The sequence below is a fragment of the Crinia signifera genome, chromosome 2 (genome assembly GCF_055691185.1).
Source record: "Crinia signifera chromosome 2, ASM5569118v1, whole genome shotgun sequence".
NCBI classification, from domain to species: Eukaryota; Metazoa; Chordata; class Amphibia; order Anura; family Myobatrachidae; genus Crinia; species Crinia signifera.
In genome coordinates, this window is record NC_139218.1 from 402,717,507 (window position 1) to 402,736,737 (window position 19,231).

Here is a 19,231-nt window from a genome sequence, read left to right on the forward strand (position 1 = left end):
ATTACCTCATCTTTCTCAGGTAGCAGCCGCTGTAGCTCCCCCAACTTCTCAGCCCCAAAGTTTGATCCTACCCCTCGCCGTATGTCTTCAACCATCACTTGTACCGGTCTACAGAGATTTAGAAAGATTCACTGTGTGAGATAAGACTGCAGGAGAAAGCCCCGGACTGGTGAGGGGAAGGAAGAGAACTATCGGGGCGCAGCAGACTCACCTCTTAAACTGTTTCAAGAATATCCCCAGGTTCATGCTCTTCTTTGAGTCCAAAAGAGCTACCTGTATAGAGAAAACACAGGGTCAGCACTGCTGGGTGCATCTTATAGAGCTGAGAAAGCGTCCAACACATGCCTCACACTGATATATATATATATCGATCTGATACACGTGCAATGGCCTATCAGGGGTCATGGGAACAACTGTCCTGTCATAGCAAGACTCTGGTTGTTGCTATTGGAGACTGGGCACAGTGGATTGACAGCAATGGAGGTTAGGTACATGGTGAGAAATGGTGAACAGTTATTTGGTCAGTAATGGGACTGGCTGGCCACACTGCAAATGGGGACAGCAATGGCTGGGCCTGGGGACAGTGGCCGGCAATAGCAGGCTTGGCACATGGATGGTGTTCATCCTTTATACATAATTTATGTTTTCTGTCCATTAACTCTAAGTCACGTCTCACCTCTTGTTCAGTGACCCCCCTAAGAGGTCGAGCTCGAAAACTGCGTGGTCCTCTTGGCTTACGAATTTCTTCTCTTTGTCCAAAGAGTTCCTCCATGTGTGCGACATCTATTTGCAGACTGGTCCCCTGAGGGCCACAAGTCCATAGATTATGCCCCCCCAACACTTTCTCAGCGGGTAAGGCATCCCAGTTGAAGTTGCGCAGTTTAGGTCTACGTTGGTCTCCGGAGCGTAAAGGAACAGGTGGAGCATTGGGAAAGGAGACTGTATGAGAAGGTGGAGGAGGAGCCGGTGGCAGGGAGAATGTTCCAGGTGGAGGTGGTGGTGGAGGCTGAGATGACCCAACTGACACAGTCGATGATGGTGGCAAGGAAAGGCATACCGAAGGAAGGGGTGGTGGGCATGGGGGCACGGGTGGGGAAGGGGTGTTCCTTAAGGTGACCATGGAGAGAGCAGCGGTCTCATCCATTTGCCCTAGTGAAGGTAAGTTGTTATTTTATGAATCAGGCATCATCAGGGCATCTTCTTGGTGACAGGAGTTCAGTCTACGAAAGAGGAGAATCAATAGTCACTACAAAAGTACTTATTCTATTGCTGAGACCAACTCCCCACACAGTCCCCACCGGGGCAGACTCCCCACACAGTCCCCACCGGGGCAGACTCCCCACACAGTCCCCACCGGGGCAGACTCCCCACACTATCCCATCTTGACCATGTCCTCACACAACCCCATCATGGCCGACTCCTCACACTATCCCATCATGACCGAGTCCTCACACAACCCCCATCATGGCCGACTCCTCACACAACCCCCATCATGAGGTGTGAAAACCAGAAGATACATCTCAGGAGACCTCATAAATGTGCCCCTCTCGCAGGGCTTGCAGCATCCCGAGGCAGCCATTACAGGTCCCCTATGTATTGTCCTGACCTTATTAGGTGATCCCCAGAATCACACAGAGGACAATTGCTAAATTGCCATATTATTTACCAATTCAAGTGATCAGGTCACGTGGAGTAATGTCCAGTGTCATCTCCTGTCTGTATAGGGAGAGCTGTGCTATAAGCAGGTCATGTTGGGTGTGTGTTTGGGGAGGTCATGTCTGTATAGGGAGAGCTGTACTATAGGTAGGTCATGTTGGGTGGGGGGTCATGTCTGTATAGGGAGAGCAGTGCTATGGGCAGGTCATGTTGGGTGGGGGGGGGTCATGTTTGTATAGGGAGAGCTGTACTATGGGCAGGTTATGTTGGGTGGAGAGGGGGGGGGCATGTCTGTATAGGGAGATCTGTATTATGGGCAGGTCATGTGGGGGGTGGGTCATGTCTGTATAGGGAGATCTGTACTATGGGCAGGTCATGTGGGGGGTGGGTCATGTCTGTATAGGGAGATCTGTACTATGGGCAGGTCATGTGGGGGGTGGGTCATGTCTGTATAGGGAGATCTGTACTATGGGCAGGTCATGTTGGGGCATCTCATGTCTGTATAGGGAGATCTGTATTATGGGCAGGTCATGTTGGGGCATCTCATGTCTGTATAGGGAGATCTGTACTATGGGCAGGTCATGTGGGGGGTGTCTCATGTCTGTATAGGGAGATCTGTACTATGGGCAGGTCATGTTGGGGCATCTCATGTCTGTATAGGGAGATCTGTATTATGGGCAGGTCATGTGTGGGGTGGGTCATGTCTGTATAGGGAGATCTGTACTATGGGCAGGTCATGTGGGGGGTGGGTCATGTCTGTATAGGGAGATCTGTATTATGGGCAGGTCATGTGGGGGGTGGGTCATGTCTGTATAGGGAGATCTGTACTATGGGCAGGTCATGTGGGGGGTGGGTCATGTCTGTATAGGGAGATCTGTACTATGGGCAGGTCATGTGGGGGGTGGGTCATGTCTGTATAGGGAGATCTGTACTATGGGCAGGTCATGTTGGGGCATCTCATGTCTGTATAAGGAGATCTGTATTATGGGCAGGTCATGTGTGGGGTGGGTCATGTCTGTATAGGGAGATCTGTACTATGGGCAGGTCATGTGGGGGGTGTCTCATGTCTGTATAGGGAGATGTGTACTATGGGCAGGTCATGTTGGGGCATCTAATGTCTGTATAGGGAGAGCTGTACTATGGGCAGGTCATGTTGGGTGGAGAGGGGGGGGCATGTCTGTATAGGGAGATCTGTATTATGGGCAGGTCATGTGTGGGGTGGGTCATGTCTGTATAGGGAGATCTGTACTATGGGCAGGTCATGTGGGGGGTGTCTCATGTCTGTATAGGGAGATCTGTACTATGGGCAGGTCATGTTGGGGCATCTCATGTCTGTATAGGGAGATCTGTATTATGGGCAGGTCATGTGTGGGGTGGGTCATGTCTGTATAGGGAGATCTGTACTATGGGCAGGTCATGTGGGGGGTGGGTCATGTCTGTATAGGGAGATGTGTACTATGGGCAGGTCATGTTGGGGCATCTAATGTCTGTATAGGGAGAGCTGTACTATGGGCAGGTCATGTTGGGTGGAGAGGGGGGGGCATGTCTGTATAGGGAGATCTGTATTATGGGCAGGTCATGTGTGGGGTGGGTCATGTCTGTATAGGGAGATCTGTACTATGGGCAGGTCATGTGGGGGGTGTCTCATGTCTGTATAGGGAGATCTGTACTATGGGCAGGTCATGTTGGGGCATCTCATGTCTGTATAGGGAGAGCTGTACTATAGGTAGGTCATGTTGGGTGGGGGGGTCATGTCTGTATAGGGAGAGCTGTGCTATGGGCAGGTCATGTTGGTTGGGAGGGTCATGTCTGTATAGGGAGAGCTGTGCTATAGGTAGGTCATGTTATGTGGGGGGGTCATGTCTGTATAGGGAAAGCTGTGCTATGAGCAGGTCATGTGGGGAGTGTCTCATGTCTGTATAGGGAGAGCTGTACTATGGACAGGTCATGTTGGTGGGGGTGGGGGGGTCATGTCTGTATAGGGAGAGCTGTGCTATAGGTAGGTCATGTTGAGGGTGCCTCATGTCTGTATAGGGAGATCTGTACTATGGGCAGGTCATGTTGGGGGTGCCTCATGTCTGTATAGGGAGAACTGTGCTTTAGGTAGGTCATGTTGGGGGGTGTATTTTCGAATACCTCTGTGTCCACCAGGGACAAACCCTACATCCTCAAGATCTTTTCCATCTTACCCTGTGTAATGTAGAGATGTGCACTGATCCCAGTGTTCTATTAACCCCAAAAACAGTAATTTCCAGTCAATTTTGACCACCTCATAATTTTGTTTTCACCAAGTTTAGGCCAAAGGCTGCAGCAAGCTGGCTGGTTACTAAGGAACAGAGCAGCCCTTTTTTCTTTTTGAGCACTGATGCGGAGGGTAACGCCGGCTATAACTGGCATTACCAGTTTTCTGACAAAAAGAAGGGGGTGCCAAAGGTGAAAGTAGGGAACACAAAAAAGATTTTTGGGGCACACTTATGAAAAATAGAAAATTCAGAAAATCATGAGAAGATTAAGATTTAACTTTTATTGGTAAGACTAAAAAAACATACATATTTCTTTACTGCAAAAAGAGATGCATCCAGTAAATATTCATTCCATGTACATCACATAGTCATTGATTAATTGACCACACGTCTTGAAAAAAATATGCATAAAGAGATACCCAGAATGTGATCAAGCTTCAGCGAAACACGTGTCTGTGTGATGCGAAGGACACCCCCCCTCTTTCCCCGACTCAGTACCCTATCCTTCCCAAACCTCCCGGACGTCTGCAGCCACCACGCTGCTGCTGCCTACTACATACGGCATACTGGTGCACTTTGGAAAAGATCTGGCAACGCCCGAGTCTACCTGCTCCAGCAGCGGCTCTGTCCGCTGCGGCCGGGGAATCGCGCTGCCTCTCTGCAATTGCCTCCAACCAACCTCTATCAGTAGACATTATATTTAAATTCCTCTTAGCAGCACCATACATTGTTTAGCAGATAGCAGAGAGCAAATATTAACAGCGGCATGGCCACACTACTATTGCATCTATTGCAATGCTAGGGGATAATTATAACCTGAGTTGTTATTAAGTGTGAACACAATTTAATTTGCATAACTCTCCTCATCTGCACCACTGCATTTATTCTCTAATATCTTGCCTATGTGTATTGTTTGGTTAATCCATACTACATTTACCATTGTGTCTAGATATACGGATGTATACTTGTTTGACAATATGGATGTATACTTGTTTGACGGAGGGTACATTCTATCAATTTAATTGTTGTGTTTATCCAATTACTGTGATAACTCGCTCATGCATCTCTGTATATTCAGAACAGCAGCTGTCTCAAGGGAGGTTTTGTTTTGCTCCCAGCCTCCCACTCTCATCCACCACCCAATACCCAGTAAGATGGTGGACAGCACATGGGGGACCACTGCATGATATTCCCCCCTTCAATACTCTCTCACTTGCCATACTGTGGCAATTTTTTCCTGCAATGCCCTTGTGGTAACAGGGAAAACACCAACTGTTTGGATAAAAAGCAGAAGTACATTTTCGCACATTCCTCTTTGACTTTGCTCTCTAATCAACCATAAAAGGTCTACAGCCATACTTCACTGGAGCGCCTGAAAACTCCTGAACTCAGAAGCTAAGCAGTGACAGGCCGGACCAGTACCTATCTGGGAGACCAATCGGGAATGCTGTGGCCAATTGTGACAACAGAAGCAGGACAGACATTTTCGCTTACCACCATGCTAAGAAACCCCATTCAGCGTAAATATATATATATATATATATATATATATATATATATATATACACACACACACATACACACACATATATATATATACATACATACATACACACACACACACACACACACACACACACACAATATTATATATATATATATATATATATATATATATATATATATATATATATATATATATTTTTTTTCAAGACGTGTGAGTCAAGTAATCAATGACTGTGTGATGTACATGTATTGAATAATTACTGGATGCATCTCTTTTTGCAATAAAGAAATATTTATGTTTTTTAGTCTTACCAATAAAAGTTAAGACCTGTTTATTACATTACTGTCCCTGGTTCTCACCAGGAATTACTTTCTGTATAACGGTCAATTTTTTATCCAACAGCTGGGCGTGGCTATGGGGTCGGCAGTGGCCCCAGCCTATGCCAACACTTTTATGTATAAAATTGAGCAGGGTTTGTTTTTCCAGGGCAATACTCTACGAGATGGTATATCATTGTATTACCGTTACATTGATGACCTTTTAATTTTTTGGTCCAAAAATCCGGTTGAGTTGGAATCTCTACTTTCTTCACACAATGACAGTGGCAGTGTCATTCAGCTCACGTCACATATTGACGCTACCAATGTCCAATTTTTGGACATTGACATTTTTCTTACTGATGGGCAAATAAGCACAGCCCTCTTTAGAAAAAGCACCGACAGAAACACCTTGTTGAGACACAATAGTTCTCATCCCTTGCCACTCCGCAAGGGGTTGTCTTACTCGCAACTCCTGCGTGTTAGGCGCATCACATCTGAGGAAAGCCAGGTACCTCAGGCGTTGGATGACATGGTGGACAAATTTGTCCAACGTTGTTACCCACGCTCTTCCTTGATACCCATCAGGGACAAGGTAATGGCAACCCCTAGAAATAATACTCTAATGGTCAAACCTAAATCCACAGTTGATACATCTGGTGGCAAAATCCCATGGGTCAACCAGTTTTCCTGGGACAGTAATACGACCACGGCCCAGGCCAAAAAGTGGTGGCCTGTAGTATCCTCTGACCCAGACCTGCCACTTTTGCGTAACACCCGCCTTATGCCCAGCTACTCCAGACAGTCCAATTTCAAGGATTGCCTGGTGAAGTTGGACATCACGGGTTGGGATAAAAAGGTGCCAACTCATTTTTTAACCAGGAAAAATGGTTGCTTCAGATGTTTGGGATGCATCACGTGCCGGACTATGATCATCGGCTCCAGTTTTAAACATCCTCACACCCAGAAAATATTTCAAATCAAGTTTCCACTTACATGTAGTTCCACGTATGTTATATATCTGCTTACGTGTCCCTGTGGCTTGTCCTATGTGGGGAAAACCCAGCGCCAGTTCAAGGAGCGTATGGCCCTACATAGGACAGCCATCAACCAGGCCATACTGACTGGGCACAGTGACCAACCATTGGCCCGTCACTGTCTCTCCCATAAACACTCTGTCAATCAGATAAAATCTCTTATAATTGACCAGGTCCCCAAAAATCTTAGGGGGGGTAACAGAAACAAACAGTTACTTCAATGTGAGAGCAGGTGGATTTTCATATTGGGCACGTTGGCCCCGAGGGGCCTTAATGAGACACTGGGGCTCCAGTGTTTCTTGTGAGACTGCATGATATAAGTGTTATATTTGATTAATTCTTTTCTTTCAGGTTATACACCTTAACAGGTGTTTACTGCGGTGCATATCTTTTCTTGATACAGCTAAATACATCATGTTGTTATTGTTGTGTGTGACTACATCTGCCCTATGTGGCTCACACTGGTTTAGATTTGAATCGATATATCGAATCGTATCCCTGTGTTCGCCATATCATTGTTTGATGTTTATATGCTATATAGTTTTTTGCTTGTCCATTTACATGCATTTGGGGACATGTTCTGTAAATTTCTCTGTTTTTTTTTTTTTTTTTCTATATTTGTGGTTTATGCATATTTTTCTACTGCTAATATTGTTTGGCTCTTGGGCCAATCATCACTTGTATAATGGTGATAATGTGTTTTTTCATGGTCCACATAATATTGTTGTTTTTCTGTTGCTTAGTAACGCTCTGCCCTCCGGCAGCTACACAGAGCGTCCCAGTCCCGGCGGCCATCTTGCGATTGGCGAGATGCGCGCGTGTATAGTGGTTGGCAGAAGTGCAGCTGTAAGGCTGATACTTCCGGCTGTCTGCATGCAGCGCACCCGCCGTCCAAGTAAGCCAAGAGACATGGGAGACGCACCTGTGGCTGTCAGCTGGACCCGAGGGACGCCCACAGCCATGTGAACCCCCTGAGGTCACCTGGCGTTGTGGGACGCTCCCAGTTCCGGCAGGTGAGTGCAGTGCGTGCTTGATTGGGGCGGGGGATGGGGAGGGATGGGTTATGTTTGTATGTATATATTGCCATTTGTTTTAATGTTCTGTGTGTGCTGTGTCCATCCCTGACGACGGGGGGTAACCCCGAAACCGTTGGATTAAAAAGGACATTTTAATTGCAGTCTGCTGAGTGCCTCCTCCATCCTTCTCTCTCTCTATATATATATATATATTTTTTTTTTTTTTCAAGACGTGTGAGTCAAGTAATCAATGACTATGTGATGTACATGTACTGAATAATTACTGGATGCATCTCTTTTTGCAATAAAGAAATATTTATGTTTTTTAGTCTTACCAATAAAAGTTAAGTCTTAATCTTCTCATGATTCTCTGAATTTTCTATTTTTCATAAGTGTGCCCCAAAAACCTTTTTTGTGCTCCCTACTGTCACCTTTGACACCCCCTTTTTTTCAGTTAATTTCTGAACCTTCTTTGGGAGCACCACCAACCCTATACTGCTGCAAACCTAGAGGTGTAACATCAGCAGTTCTCATGTTGGTCTCTGTCCAAATTTTTCTCAAATTTAGTTATCAGTTGTAACAACCTGTGCCAACCCTTCCCCTGTCAGAACAGATTGACAGTTTTCTGTTTTAGGGATCCTCCCGAGACCCCTCCTACCCCGTGGCTGCCGGTGTCACTCTGCACATAGGAAGACCAGACACCGGAGTGCATCACAAAGGGCAGCTCTTATCAGAACTAATTGCAGATGTTAGTACATTGGTGGGATGTACTACAAGTGGGTGGGACCCCGCACATTACTGCGATTTGACCCGATTCTGATGGATCGGGCCAATAAATCACGTGTTTGACATCCCATCCAAGCCGGGGCGGGGTCCTGTGTGTATCAGGTCGGACCCTAGAGATTGAATATCCTTCATCCTCCATTGGTTGCCTGTATATTACCGCATTCAGTATAACATACTTCTACTTACATACAAAGCCATTACTCTGACTACACCGACTTATATCTCTTCTATTATCTCCCAATATATCCCCACCCGACCTCTCCGCTCTGCACAAGATCTGCGTCTCTCATCCACACTCATTACTCGCTCCCACTTACACTTGCAGGATTTTTGTCGAGCAGCACCCACCCTATGGAATGCCATTCCACGCACGCTAAGACTCTCCTCTAGCCTCCAAAATGTCAAGCGTTCCCTGAAAACTCACCTCTTCAGGCAAGTCTATCATATTAAGGAACACCACACAACCTCCAGTAGCGTTCATATCTAATTGCATCACATCAGGACCGTCCTGTAATCTGGTGGGATGGCCATGCTATGGAATCCTATCCTTATGTATCCCTCCTATTATCCCTATAGACTGTAAGCCTGTGAGCAGGGCCCTCCTACCTCTATATGAGATGGTTTCTGCATCCCATCAGGACTGTCCTGTAATCTGGTGGGACTGCCATGCTATGGAATCCTATCCTTATGTATCTCCCCTATTATCCCTATAGACTGTAAGCCTGTGAGCAGGGCCCTCCTACCTCTATATGAGATGGTTTCTGCATTCCATCAGGACTGTGCTGTAATCTGGTGGGACTGCCATGCTATGGAATCCTATCCTTATGTATCCCTCCTATTATCCCTATAGACTGTAAGCCTGTGAGCAGGGCCCTCCTACCTCTATATGAGATGGTTTCTGCATCCCATCAGGACTGTCCTGTAATCTGGTGGGACTGCCATGCTATGGAATCCTATCCTTATGTATCCCTCCTATTATCCTTATAGACTGTAAGCCTGTGAGCAGGGCCCTCCTGCCTCTATATGAGATGGTTACTGCATCCCATCAGGACTGTCCTGTAATCTAGTGGGACTGCCATGCTATGGAATCCTATCCTTATGTATCCCTCCTATTATCCCTATAGACTGTAAGCCTGTGAGCAGGACCCTCCTACCTCTATATGAGATGATTTCTGCATCCCATCAGGACTGTCCTGTAATCTGGTGGGACTGCCATGCTATGGAATCCTATCCTTATGTATCCCTCCTATTATCCCTATAGACTGTAAACTTGTGAGCAGGGCCCTCCTACCTCTATATGAGATGGTTTCTGCATCCCATCAGGACTGTCCTGTAATCTGGTGGGACTGCCATGCTATGGAATCCTATCCTTATGTATCCCTCCTATTATCCCTATAGACTGTAAGCCTGTGAGCAGGGCCCTCCTACCTCTATATGAGATGGTTTCTGCATCCCATCAGGAATGTCCTGTAATCTGGTGGGACTGCCATGCTATGGAATCCTATCTTTATGTATCCCTCCTATTATCCCTTTAGGCTGTAAGCCTGTGAGCAGGGCCCTCCTACCTCTATATGAGATGGTTTCTGCATCCCATCAGGACTGTCCTGTAATCTGGTGGGACTGCCATGCTATGGAATCCTATCCTTATGTATCCCTTATAGTATCCCTATAGACTGTAAGCCTGTGAGCAGGGCCCTCCTACCTCTATATAAGATGGTTTCTGCATCCCATCAGGACTGTGCTGTAATCTGGTGGGACTGCCATGCTATGGAATCCTATCCTTATGTATCCCTCCTATTATCCCTATAGACTGTAAGCCTGCGAGCAGGGCCCTCCTACCTCTATATGAGATGGTTTCTGCATCCCATCAGGAATGTCCTGTAATCTGGTGGGACGGCCATGCTATGGAATCCTATCCTTATGTATCCCTCCTATTATCCCTATAGACTGTAAGCCTGCGAGCAGGGCCCTCCTACCTCTATATGAGATGGTTTCTGCATCCCATCAGGACTGTCCTGTAATCTGGTGGGACTGCCATGCTGTGGAATCCTATCCTTATGTATCCCTCCTATTATCCCTATAGACTGTAAGCCTGCGAGCAGGGCCCTCCTACCTCTATATGAGATGGTTTCTGCATGCCATCAGGACTGTCCTGTAATCTGTGGGACTGCCATGCTATGGAATCCTATCCTTATGTATCCCTCCTATAATCCCTATAGACTGTAAGCAGGGCCCTCCTACCTCTATATGAGATGGTTTCTGCATCCCATCAGGGCTGTCCTGTAATCTGGTGGGACTGCCATGCTATGGAATCCTATCCTTATGTATCCCTCCTATTGTCCCTATAGACTGTAAGCCTGTGAGCAGGGCCCTCCTACCTCTATATGAGATGGTTTCTGCATCCCATCAGGACTGTCTGTAATCTGGTGGGACTGCCATGCTATGGAATCCTATCCTTATGTATCCCTCCTATTATCCCTATAGACTGTAAGCCTGTGAGCAGGGCCCTCCTACCTCTATATGAGATGGTTTCTGCATCCCATCAGGACTGTCTGTAATATGGTGGGACTGCCATGCTATGGAATCCTATCCTTATGTATCCCTCCTATAATCCCTATAGACTGTAAGGCTGCGAGCAGGGCCCTCCTACCTCTATATGAGATGGTTTCTGCATCCTATCAGGACTGTCCTGTAATCTGGTGGGACTGCCATGCTATGGAATCCTATCCTTATGTATCCCCCTATTATCCCTATATACTGTAAGCCAGTGAGCAGGGCCCTCCTTCCTCTATATGAGATGGTTTCTGCATTCCATCAGGACTGTCCTGTAATCTGGTGGGACTGCCATGCTATGGAATCCTATCCTTATGTATCTCCCCTATTATCCCTATAGACTGTAAGCCTGTGAGCAGGGCCCTCCTACCTCTATATGAGATGGTTTCTGCATCCCATCAGGACTGTCCTGTAATCTGGTGGGACTGCCATGCTATGGAATCCTATCCTTATGTATCTCCCCTATTATCCCTATAGACTGTAAGCCTGTGAGCAGGGCCCTCCTACCTCTATATGAGATGGTTTCTGCATCCCATCAGGACTGTGCTGTAATCTGGTGGGACTGCCATGCTATGGAATCCTATCCTTATGTATCCCTCCTATTATCACTATAGACTGTAAGCCTGTGAGCAGGGCCCTCCTACCTCTATATGAGATGGTTTCTGCATCCCATCAGGACTGTCCTGTAATCTGGTGGGACTGCCATGCTATGGAATCCTATCCTTATGTATCCCTCCTATTATCCCTATAGACTGTAAGCCTGCGGGCAGGGCCCTCCTACCTCTATATGAGATGGTTTCTGCATCCCATCAGGACTGTCCTGTAATCTGGTGGGACTGCCATGCTATGGAATCCTATCCTTATGTATCCCTACTATTATCCCTATAGACTGTAAGTCTGAGCAGGGCCCTCCTACCTCTATATGAGATGGTTTCTGCATCCCATCAGGACTGTCCTGTAATCTGGTGGGACTGCCATGCTATGGAATCCTATCCTTATGTATCCCTCCTATTATCCCTATAGACTGTAAGCCTGTGAGCAGGGCCCTCCTACCTCTATATGAGATGGTTTCTGCAGCCCATCAAGACTGTCTGTAATCTGGTGGGACTGCCATGCTATGGAATCCTATCCTTATATATCCCTCCTATTATACCTATAGACTGTAAGCCTGTGAGCAGGGCCCTCCTACCTCTATATGAGATGGTTTCTGCATCCCATCAGGACTGTCCTGTAATCTGGTGGGACTGCCATGCTATGGAATCCTATCCTTATATATCCCTCCTATTATACCTATAGACTGTAAGCCTGTGAGCAGGGCCCTCCTACCTCTATATGAGATGGTTTCTGCATCCCATCAGGACTGTCTGTAATCTGGTGGGACTGCCATGCTATGGAATCCTATCCTTATGTATCCCTCCTATTATCCCTATAGACTGTAAGTCTGTGAGCAGGGCCCTCCTACCTCTATATGAGATGGTTTCTGCATCCCATCAGGACTGTCCTGTAATATGGTGGGACTGCCATGCTATGGAATCCTATCCTTATGTATCCCTCCTATTATCCCTATAGACTGTAAGCCTGTGAGCAGGGCCCTCCTACCTCTATATGAGATGGTTTCTGCATCCCATCAGGACTGTCCTGTAATCTGGTGGGACTGCCATGCTATGGAATCCTATCCTTATGTATCCCTCCTATTATCCCTATAGACTGTAAGCCTGTGAGCAGGGCCCTCCTACCTCTATATGAGATGGTTTCTGCAGCCCATCAAGACTGTCTGTAATCTGGTGGGACTGCCATGCTATGGAATCCTATCCTTATATATCCCTCCTATTATACCTATAGACTGTAAGCCTGTGAGCAGGGCCCTCCTACCTCTATATGAGATGGTTTCTGCATCCCATCAGGACTGTCCTGTAATCTGATGGGACTGCCATGCTATGGAATCCTATCCTTATATATCCCTCCTATTATACCTATAGACTGTAAGCCTGTGAGCAGGGCCCTCCTACCTCTATATGAGATGGTTTCTGCATCCCATCAGGACTGTCTGTAATCTGGTGGGACTGCCATGCTATGGAATCCTATCCTTATGTATCCCTACTATTATCCCTATAGACTGTAAACCTGCGAGCAGGGCCCTCCTACCTCTATATGAGATGGTTTCTGCATCCCATCAGGACTGTCCTGTAATCTGGTGGGACTGCCATGCTATGGAATCCTATCCTTATGTATCCCTCCTATTATCACTATAGACTGTAAGCCTGTGAGCAGGGCCCTCCTACCTCTATATGAGATGGTTTCTGCATCCCATCAGGACTGTCCTGTAATCTGGTGGGACTGCCATGCTATGGAATCCTATCCTTATGTATCCCTCCTATTATCCCTATAGACTGTAAGCCTGTGAGCAAGGCCCTCCTACCTCTATATGAGATGGTTTCTGCATCCCATCAGGACTGTCCTGTAATCTGGTGGGACTGCCATGCTATGGAATCCTATCCTTATGTATCCCTCCTATTATCCCTATAGACTGTAAGCCTGCAAGCAGGGCCCTCCTACCTCTATATGAGATGGTTTCTGTATCCCATCAGGACTGTCCTGTAATCTGGTGGGACTGCCATGCTATGGAATCCTATCCTTATGTATCCCTCCTATTATCCCTATAGACTGTAAGCCTGTGAGCAGGGCCCTCCTACCTCTATATGAAATGGTTTCTGCATCCCATCAGGACTGTCCTGTAATCTGGTGGGACTGCCATGCTATGGTATCCTATCCTTATGTATCCCTCCTATTATCCCTATAGACTGTAAGCCTGTGAGCAGGGCCCTCCTACCTCTATATGAGATGGTTTCTGCATCCCATCAGGACTGTCCTGTAATCTGGTGGGACTGCCGTGCTATGGAATCCTATCCTTATGTATCCCTCCTATTATCCCTATAGACTGTAAGCCTGTGAGCAGGGCCCTCCTACCTCTATATGAGATGGTTTCTGCATCCCATCAGGACTGTGCTGTAATCTGGAGGGACTGCCATGCTATGGAATCCTATCCTTATGTATCCTCCTATTATCCCTATAGACTGTAAGCCTGTGAGCAGGGCCCTCCTACCTCTATATGAGATGGTTTCTGCATCCCATCAGGACTGTCCTGTAATCTGGTGGGACTGCCATGCTATGGAATCCTATCCTTATGTATCCCTCCTATTATCCCTATAGACTGTAAACCTGCGAGCAGGGCCCTCCTACCTCCATGTTGGTTTGTATCTACCCAGTTTGTTTAATCACGGTTTTTTCATATTGTAAAGCGCAATGGAATCTGCTGCGCTATATAAGACACTGTAACGGAACCTGCTGCGCTATATAAGACGCTGTAACGGAATCTGCTGCGGTATATAAAACGCTGTAACGGAATCTGCTGCGCTATATAAGACGCTGTAACGGAATCTGCTGCGCTATATAAGACGCTGTAACGGAATCTGCTGCGCTATATAAGGCGCTGTAACGGAATCTGCTGCGCTATATAAGGCGCTGTAACGGAATCTGCTGTGCTATATAAGGCGCTGTAACGGAATCTGCTGCGCTATATAAGACACTGTAACGGAATCTGCTGCGCTATCTAAGACGCTGTAACGGAATGTGCTGCGCTATATAAGACACTGTAACGGAATCTGCTGCACTATATAAGAACCTGTAACGGAATCTGCTGCGCTATATAAGTCACTGTAACGGAATCTGTTGCCCTATATAAGACGCTGTAACGGAATCTGCTGCGCTATATAAGACACTGTAGCGGAATCTGCTGCGCTATATAAGACGCTGTAACGGAATCTGCTGCGCTATATAAGACACTAACGGAATCTGCTGCGCTATATAAGACGCTGTAACGGAATCTGCTGCGCTATATAAGACACTGTAACGGAATCTGCTGCGCTATATAAGACACTGTAACGGAATCTGCTGCGCTATATAAGACACTGTAACGGAATCTGCTGCGCTATGTAAGACACTGTAATGGAATCTGCTGCGCTATATAAGACACTGTAACGGAATCTGCTGCCCTATATAAGACACTGTAATGGAATCTGCTGCGCTATATAAGACGCTGTAACGGAATCTGCTGCGCTATATAAGACACCGTAAATAATAAATAAATAGTTTTCGTACAGTAATCCACGTAGTCTCCAATTGAAATGGTAACGGGTACGTGGTACACAGATCATGGGTTCATGTGTCTATAAAACACATTCTTGTTGATACTTTACCACCCGGTGTGGCGTATAGTCAGAATAGAACGAGCCGGTAACGCTTACACTTTGTCATACTTGCCGACTTTTGAAAACTAGTTTCAGGGAGATTATAGTTGGTAGCAGAATTTTGCACAGCGCCCATTGAGTGGGCGTGTCATACTCCACCCAAAGGGCGTGTCTGGTTCCATATATGGAGAGATTGTGAAAATAGATTGTGCTCGTGGCACCTAGAAGAGTGGGTGTGCACTGCTACATTCACTCTGCATGTCCTCTGCCCCCTAGCAGGGTGTGTTATGGCTTGGGCCACAGCGCAGGGCTGTTAGGGTTCAAGGGTGCAGGTGGAGGGGGGAGAGGAGGATAGGAGGAGGGAGAGGACTACTTTGCCCATTCTCTCTTCCTGCTGCCTCATGTCCTGCCCATCCCTGCCATGCTCACTTCTTGCCTTCAGGTCTCCTTACCTGCACCTCATGTCACCTGTCTGTCTCCCCCTCCTTAGAGATTGTAAGCTCCTTAGAGCAGGACCCTCCTCCCTCCTGTTCTCACAGCACTCTTCTTGCATTTCAACTACAACTCTCACTCACCTGCAATCTATACCTGCATCTATTCTCACTCACTTCCCAATATCTCATTGTGTAATAAGAGTTGTGCTTTAGTGGTGTTATGTTTGGTTCTGTGTACCCTGTACTGTTCTAATGTGTTCTATATGTACGGTGCTGGCTGTGCAATCACCATGTGGCGCTGCTGAATGGCTGCCTGGGTGCTGCACCGCTCAGTAATTATATGTTCCCCATGTCTGTGTCCCTCTTTAGAGTGCATCTAGTATGTATATATATATATATATATATATATATATATATATATATATATATATATATATATATATATATATATATATATATATATATATATCTGTACTGTTACCGGCTACCTAGCTGGCTGTGCAATCACCGTGTGGTGCTGCTGATTGGCTGCCTGGGTGCTGCACAGCTCAGTAATTATATGTTCCCCATGTCTGTGTCCCTCTTTAGAGTGCATCTAATATATATATATATATATATATATATATATATATATATATATATATATATATATATATATATATATATATATATATATATATATATATATATATATATATATATATATATATATATATATATATATATATATCTGTACTGTTACCGGCTACCTAGCTGGCTGTGCAATCACCGTGTGGTGCTGCTGATTGGCTGCCTGGGTGCTGCACAGCTCAGTAATTATATGTTGCCCATGTCTGTGTCCACTGGCGGATTTAGGGGGGGGTGCACCCGGGCACGTGCCCCCCTGTCATTTCTGACACCATTTTTTTTTTCTTTAAATCAGGGTTGCCGACCTTCTTATTCTCCTCTCCGGGAGAAGCCCGGAGAGGAGAGTTTCAGTAGCCGCTCAGGGGGCAGGGCTTAAGCGTGACATCACTAAGCCCCGCCCCATGCTGGTAAACCAGCGGATTCAGGGATCTCTGTTGAGGGGGCGGGGCTAAAATGATGCGATTGTGTCATTTTAGCTCCGCCCCCTCCTCTGAGACCCGAGGATTGCGGCATTTTAATGCCGCGATCCGGGGGACAGCGGGGGTCCCCCCTGAATCCGGGAGGGTTGCCCACCCTTCCGGGGGGCCGGGAGGGGGACCCGATTTTCGGGAGACTTCTGGAAATTCCGGGAGGGTCGACAACCCTGCTTTAAATGCCGCCGCAAACAATTAACAGCCGGGCAGATCGTCCTGCTGCCTGGCTATATACAGTGTGCTCGTCAGGCTCAGCTGTGCAGCAGCCCCTAGGTCCCATGGGGCTCCTGAGTCCCGGCTATTTTAAAGCATATCTCGCGCTGCCGCGGCCGCTTGTCGGGACCGCAAGCAAATCAGAGCTTGGTCGCGGTCCGGCAGCCAATCACGAGCCACCACTCCTGATTGGCTGCTGGACCGCGAGCTAGCTCTGAATGGCTCGCGGTCCCGACAGGCGGCCGCGGCAGCGCGAGCTAAGCTTCAAAATAGCCGGGAGCTGCCCGGGACCTAGGGGCTGCTGCCGAGCTGAGCCTGACGAGCACACTGTATACAGCCGGGCAGCAGGACGATCTGCCTGGGTGTTAATTCTTTCAGGCGGCGGAGGCGGGCGGCATTTAAAAAAAAACAAAAAAACGAAGTAGTTCTTAGGTAACGATGGACCCCCCCCCCGCATATTGGCATAGGCGGTGATTATTGTAGTATTGTGACGTGCATGGGTCTGAAGACTAGGAAGCAAATGTAATAGAGCCAAGTTTGTCGGAGGTGCGGGATTTCAATTGATCTTGTGGTGTTTTGGGACTTTTTGCTTGTACATTATTGTCACTTTAATAAAAACCTCCAAGATTGCCTGTCATCACGCACCTCCAGCAACATTAGACCCTAGTACATATGCCCTTTGATTTAGTAAAGAGAAGCAGAAATTAATCTTGTTTTTTACATTCTTAAGCCGCCCATACACGCCCTGATGCGGGCGTGCGTTGTGGGCTTAAATAGTACGGATCACATCGCATTGCAATGCCTGTGCATGCAATGCGATGCAATGCGATGAAGTACAAAAAGTATGTGCAAGCAGATACTTTTTGTAATGTGCGATGAGGTTCCGCGGGAGCGCGAATCTCAAAGCACACGTCGGGACAGCCCGCATCGCAGCGTGTGTGGGCTGCTTCTCTCATATTTGGTTTTACAATAGCGCATCAGTTGTGGAACGTTTATCTTCCTTTTGACTCAACTTTAATTTAGATATGAAACAAATCATGTTTTTAAATATGAGTCTAGCAGTAACTTTCCTGCATGTTAAATTAACCCCTCTTTCTGGCGCACACAAGTCTGCGGAGGTTTAAAGACCTACTTTTGAGGAGATTGTCAGAGGCGGCGGGCGGCATTTAAATTAAATAAAAAAATGTCCTAGGGGGCTGGCTTCTGCAGTGAGCTCTGTGACGGACATCGTATACAGCCGGGCAGCTGGACGCTCTGCCCAGCTGTGAATTCTTTCAGGCGGCGGTGGGCGGCAACTAGTTCCTGTAGAACCCCACATGGCAACAAGCATGGAATCCCACATGACAACAAGCATGGAACCCCTGGCAACGAGCATGTAGGTAAGCAGCACTTATGTAGCATAATTTGTAATAGGCATTACGGTGGTTGGCATAATACGTCATGGACATTATGGTCTGTGGCTTAACTTGTAATGGGTATTATGGTGGAAATTTTTGGTGCGCAATGTCCATGTTTGTGGAGCCTTTTGTGAATTTTGCCATATTCTGTGTAGTATTACAGCATGTGAATTTTGGCTCACTTAGTTTGGCATAATGTGTAAGGGGCAAGTATAATGGGGGTCTACTATTTTGTTGCATAGTGTGTAGATGTGGTATATGGTGTGGTACACAACACTCAAGGCCACACCCCCTTTTCCGCCTTCGGCGTGCGCACTACTGCATCCTTCAGTATTGACGCCAAGGTGGGCCTGTGTACTTTCAATGCCAGGGCCTAATTTTTAATCCCATTCCCGCCCTCTCTCTGTCATCCTTCCCTTCCTCCTCAGCGTGCACACTGGCACCACTAACACCCCCCCTCCCCAATCTTGATGCCCCCCCCTGTCATTTTCTCCTGGATCCTCCCCTGTCTGTGTCCCTCATTAGAGTGCATCTAGTATATATATATCTGTACTGTTACTGGCTACCTATCTGGCTGTGCAATCACCATGTGGCGCTGCTGAATGGCTGCCTGGGTACTGCACAGCTCAGTAATTATATGTTACCCATGTCTGTGTCCCTCATTAGAGTACATCTAATATATATATATATATATATATATATATATATATATATATATATATACA

At 46.8% G+C, this 19,231-nt stretch overlaps 1 protein-coding gene across 1 annotated transcript in view; it reads right to left on the minus strand.

Moving 5' to 3' along the window:
• The window catches only part of LOC146058340 (FH2 domain-containing protein 1-like), a 41,036-nt gene that overhangs the window by 18,095 nt on the left and 3,710 nt on the right, over nucleotides 1-19,231 (minus strand). The window contains exons 2-4 of the mRNA XM_083170618.1: nucleotides 677-1,220; nucleotides 212-273; nucleotides 6-108 (exon numbers count right to left, since the gene is read on the minus strand). Of these exons, the coding sequence (XP_083026744.1) occupies nucleotides 6-108; nucleotides 212-273; nucleotides 677-1,144 (633 nt within the window). The 5' untranslated portion in view covers nucleotides 1,145-1,220. The remainder of the gene's footprint in view (nucleotides 1-5; nucleotides 109-211; nucleotides 274-676; nucleotides 1,221-19,231) is intronic.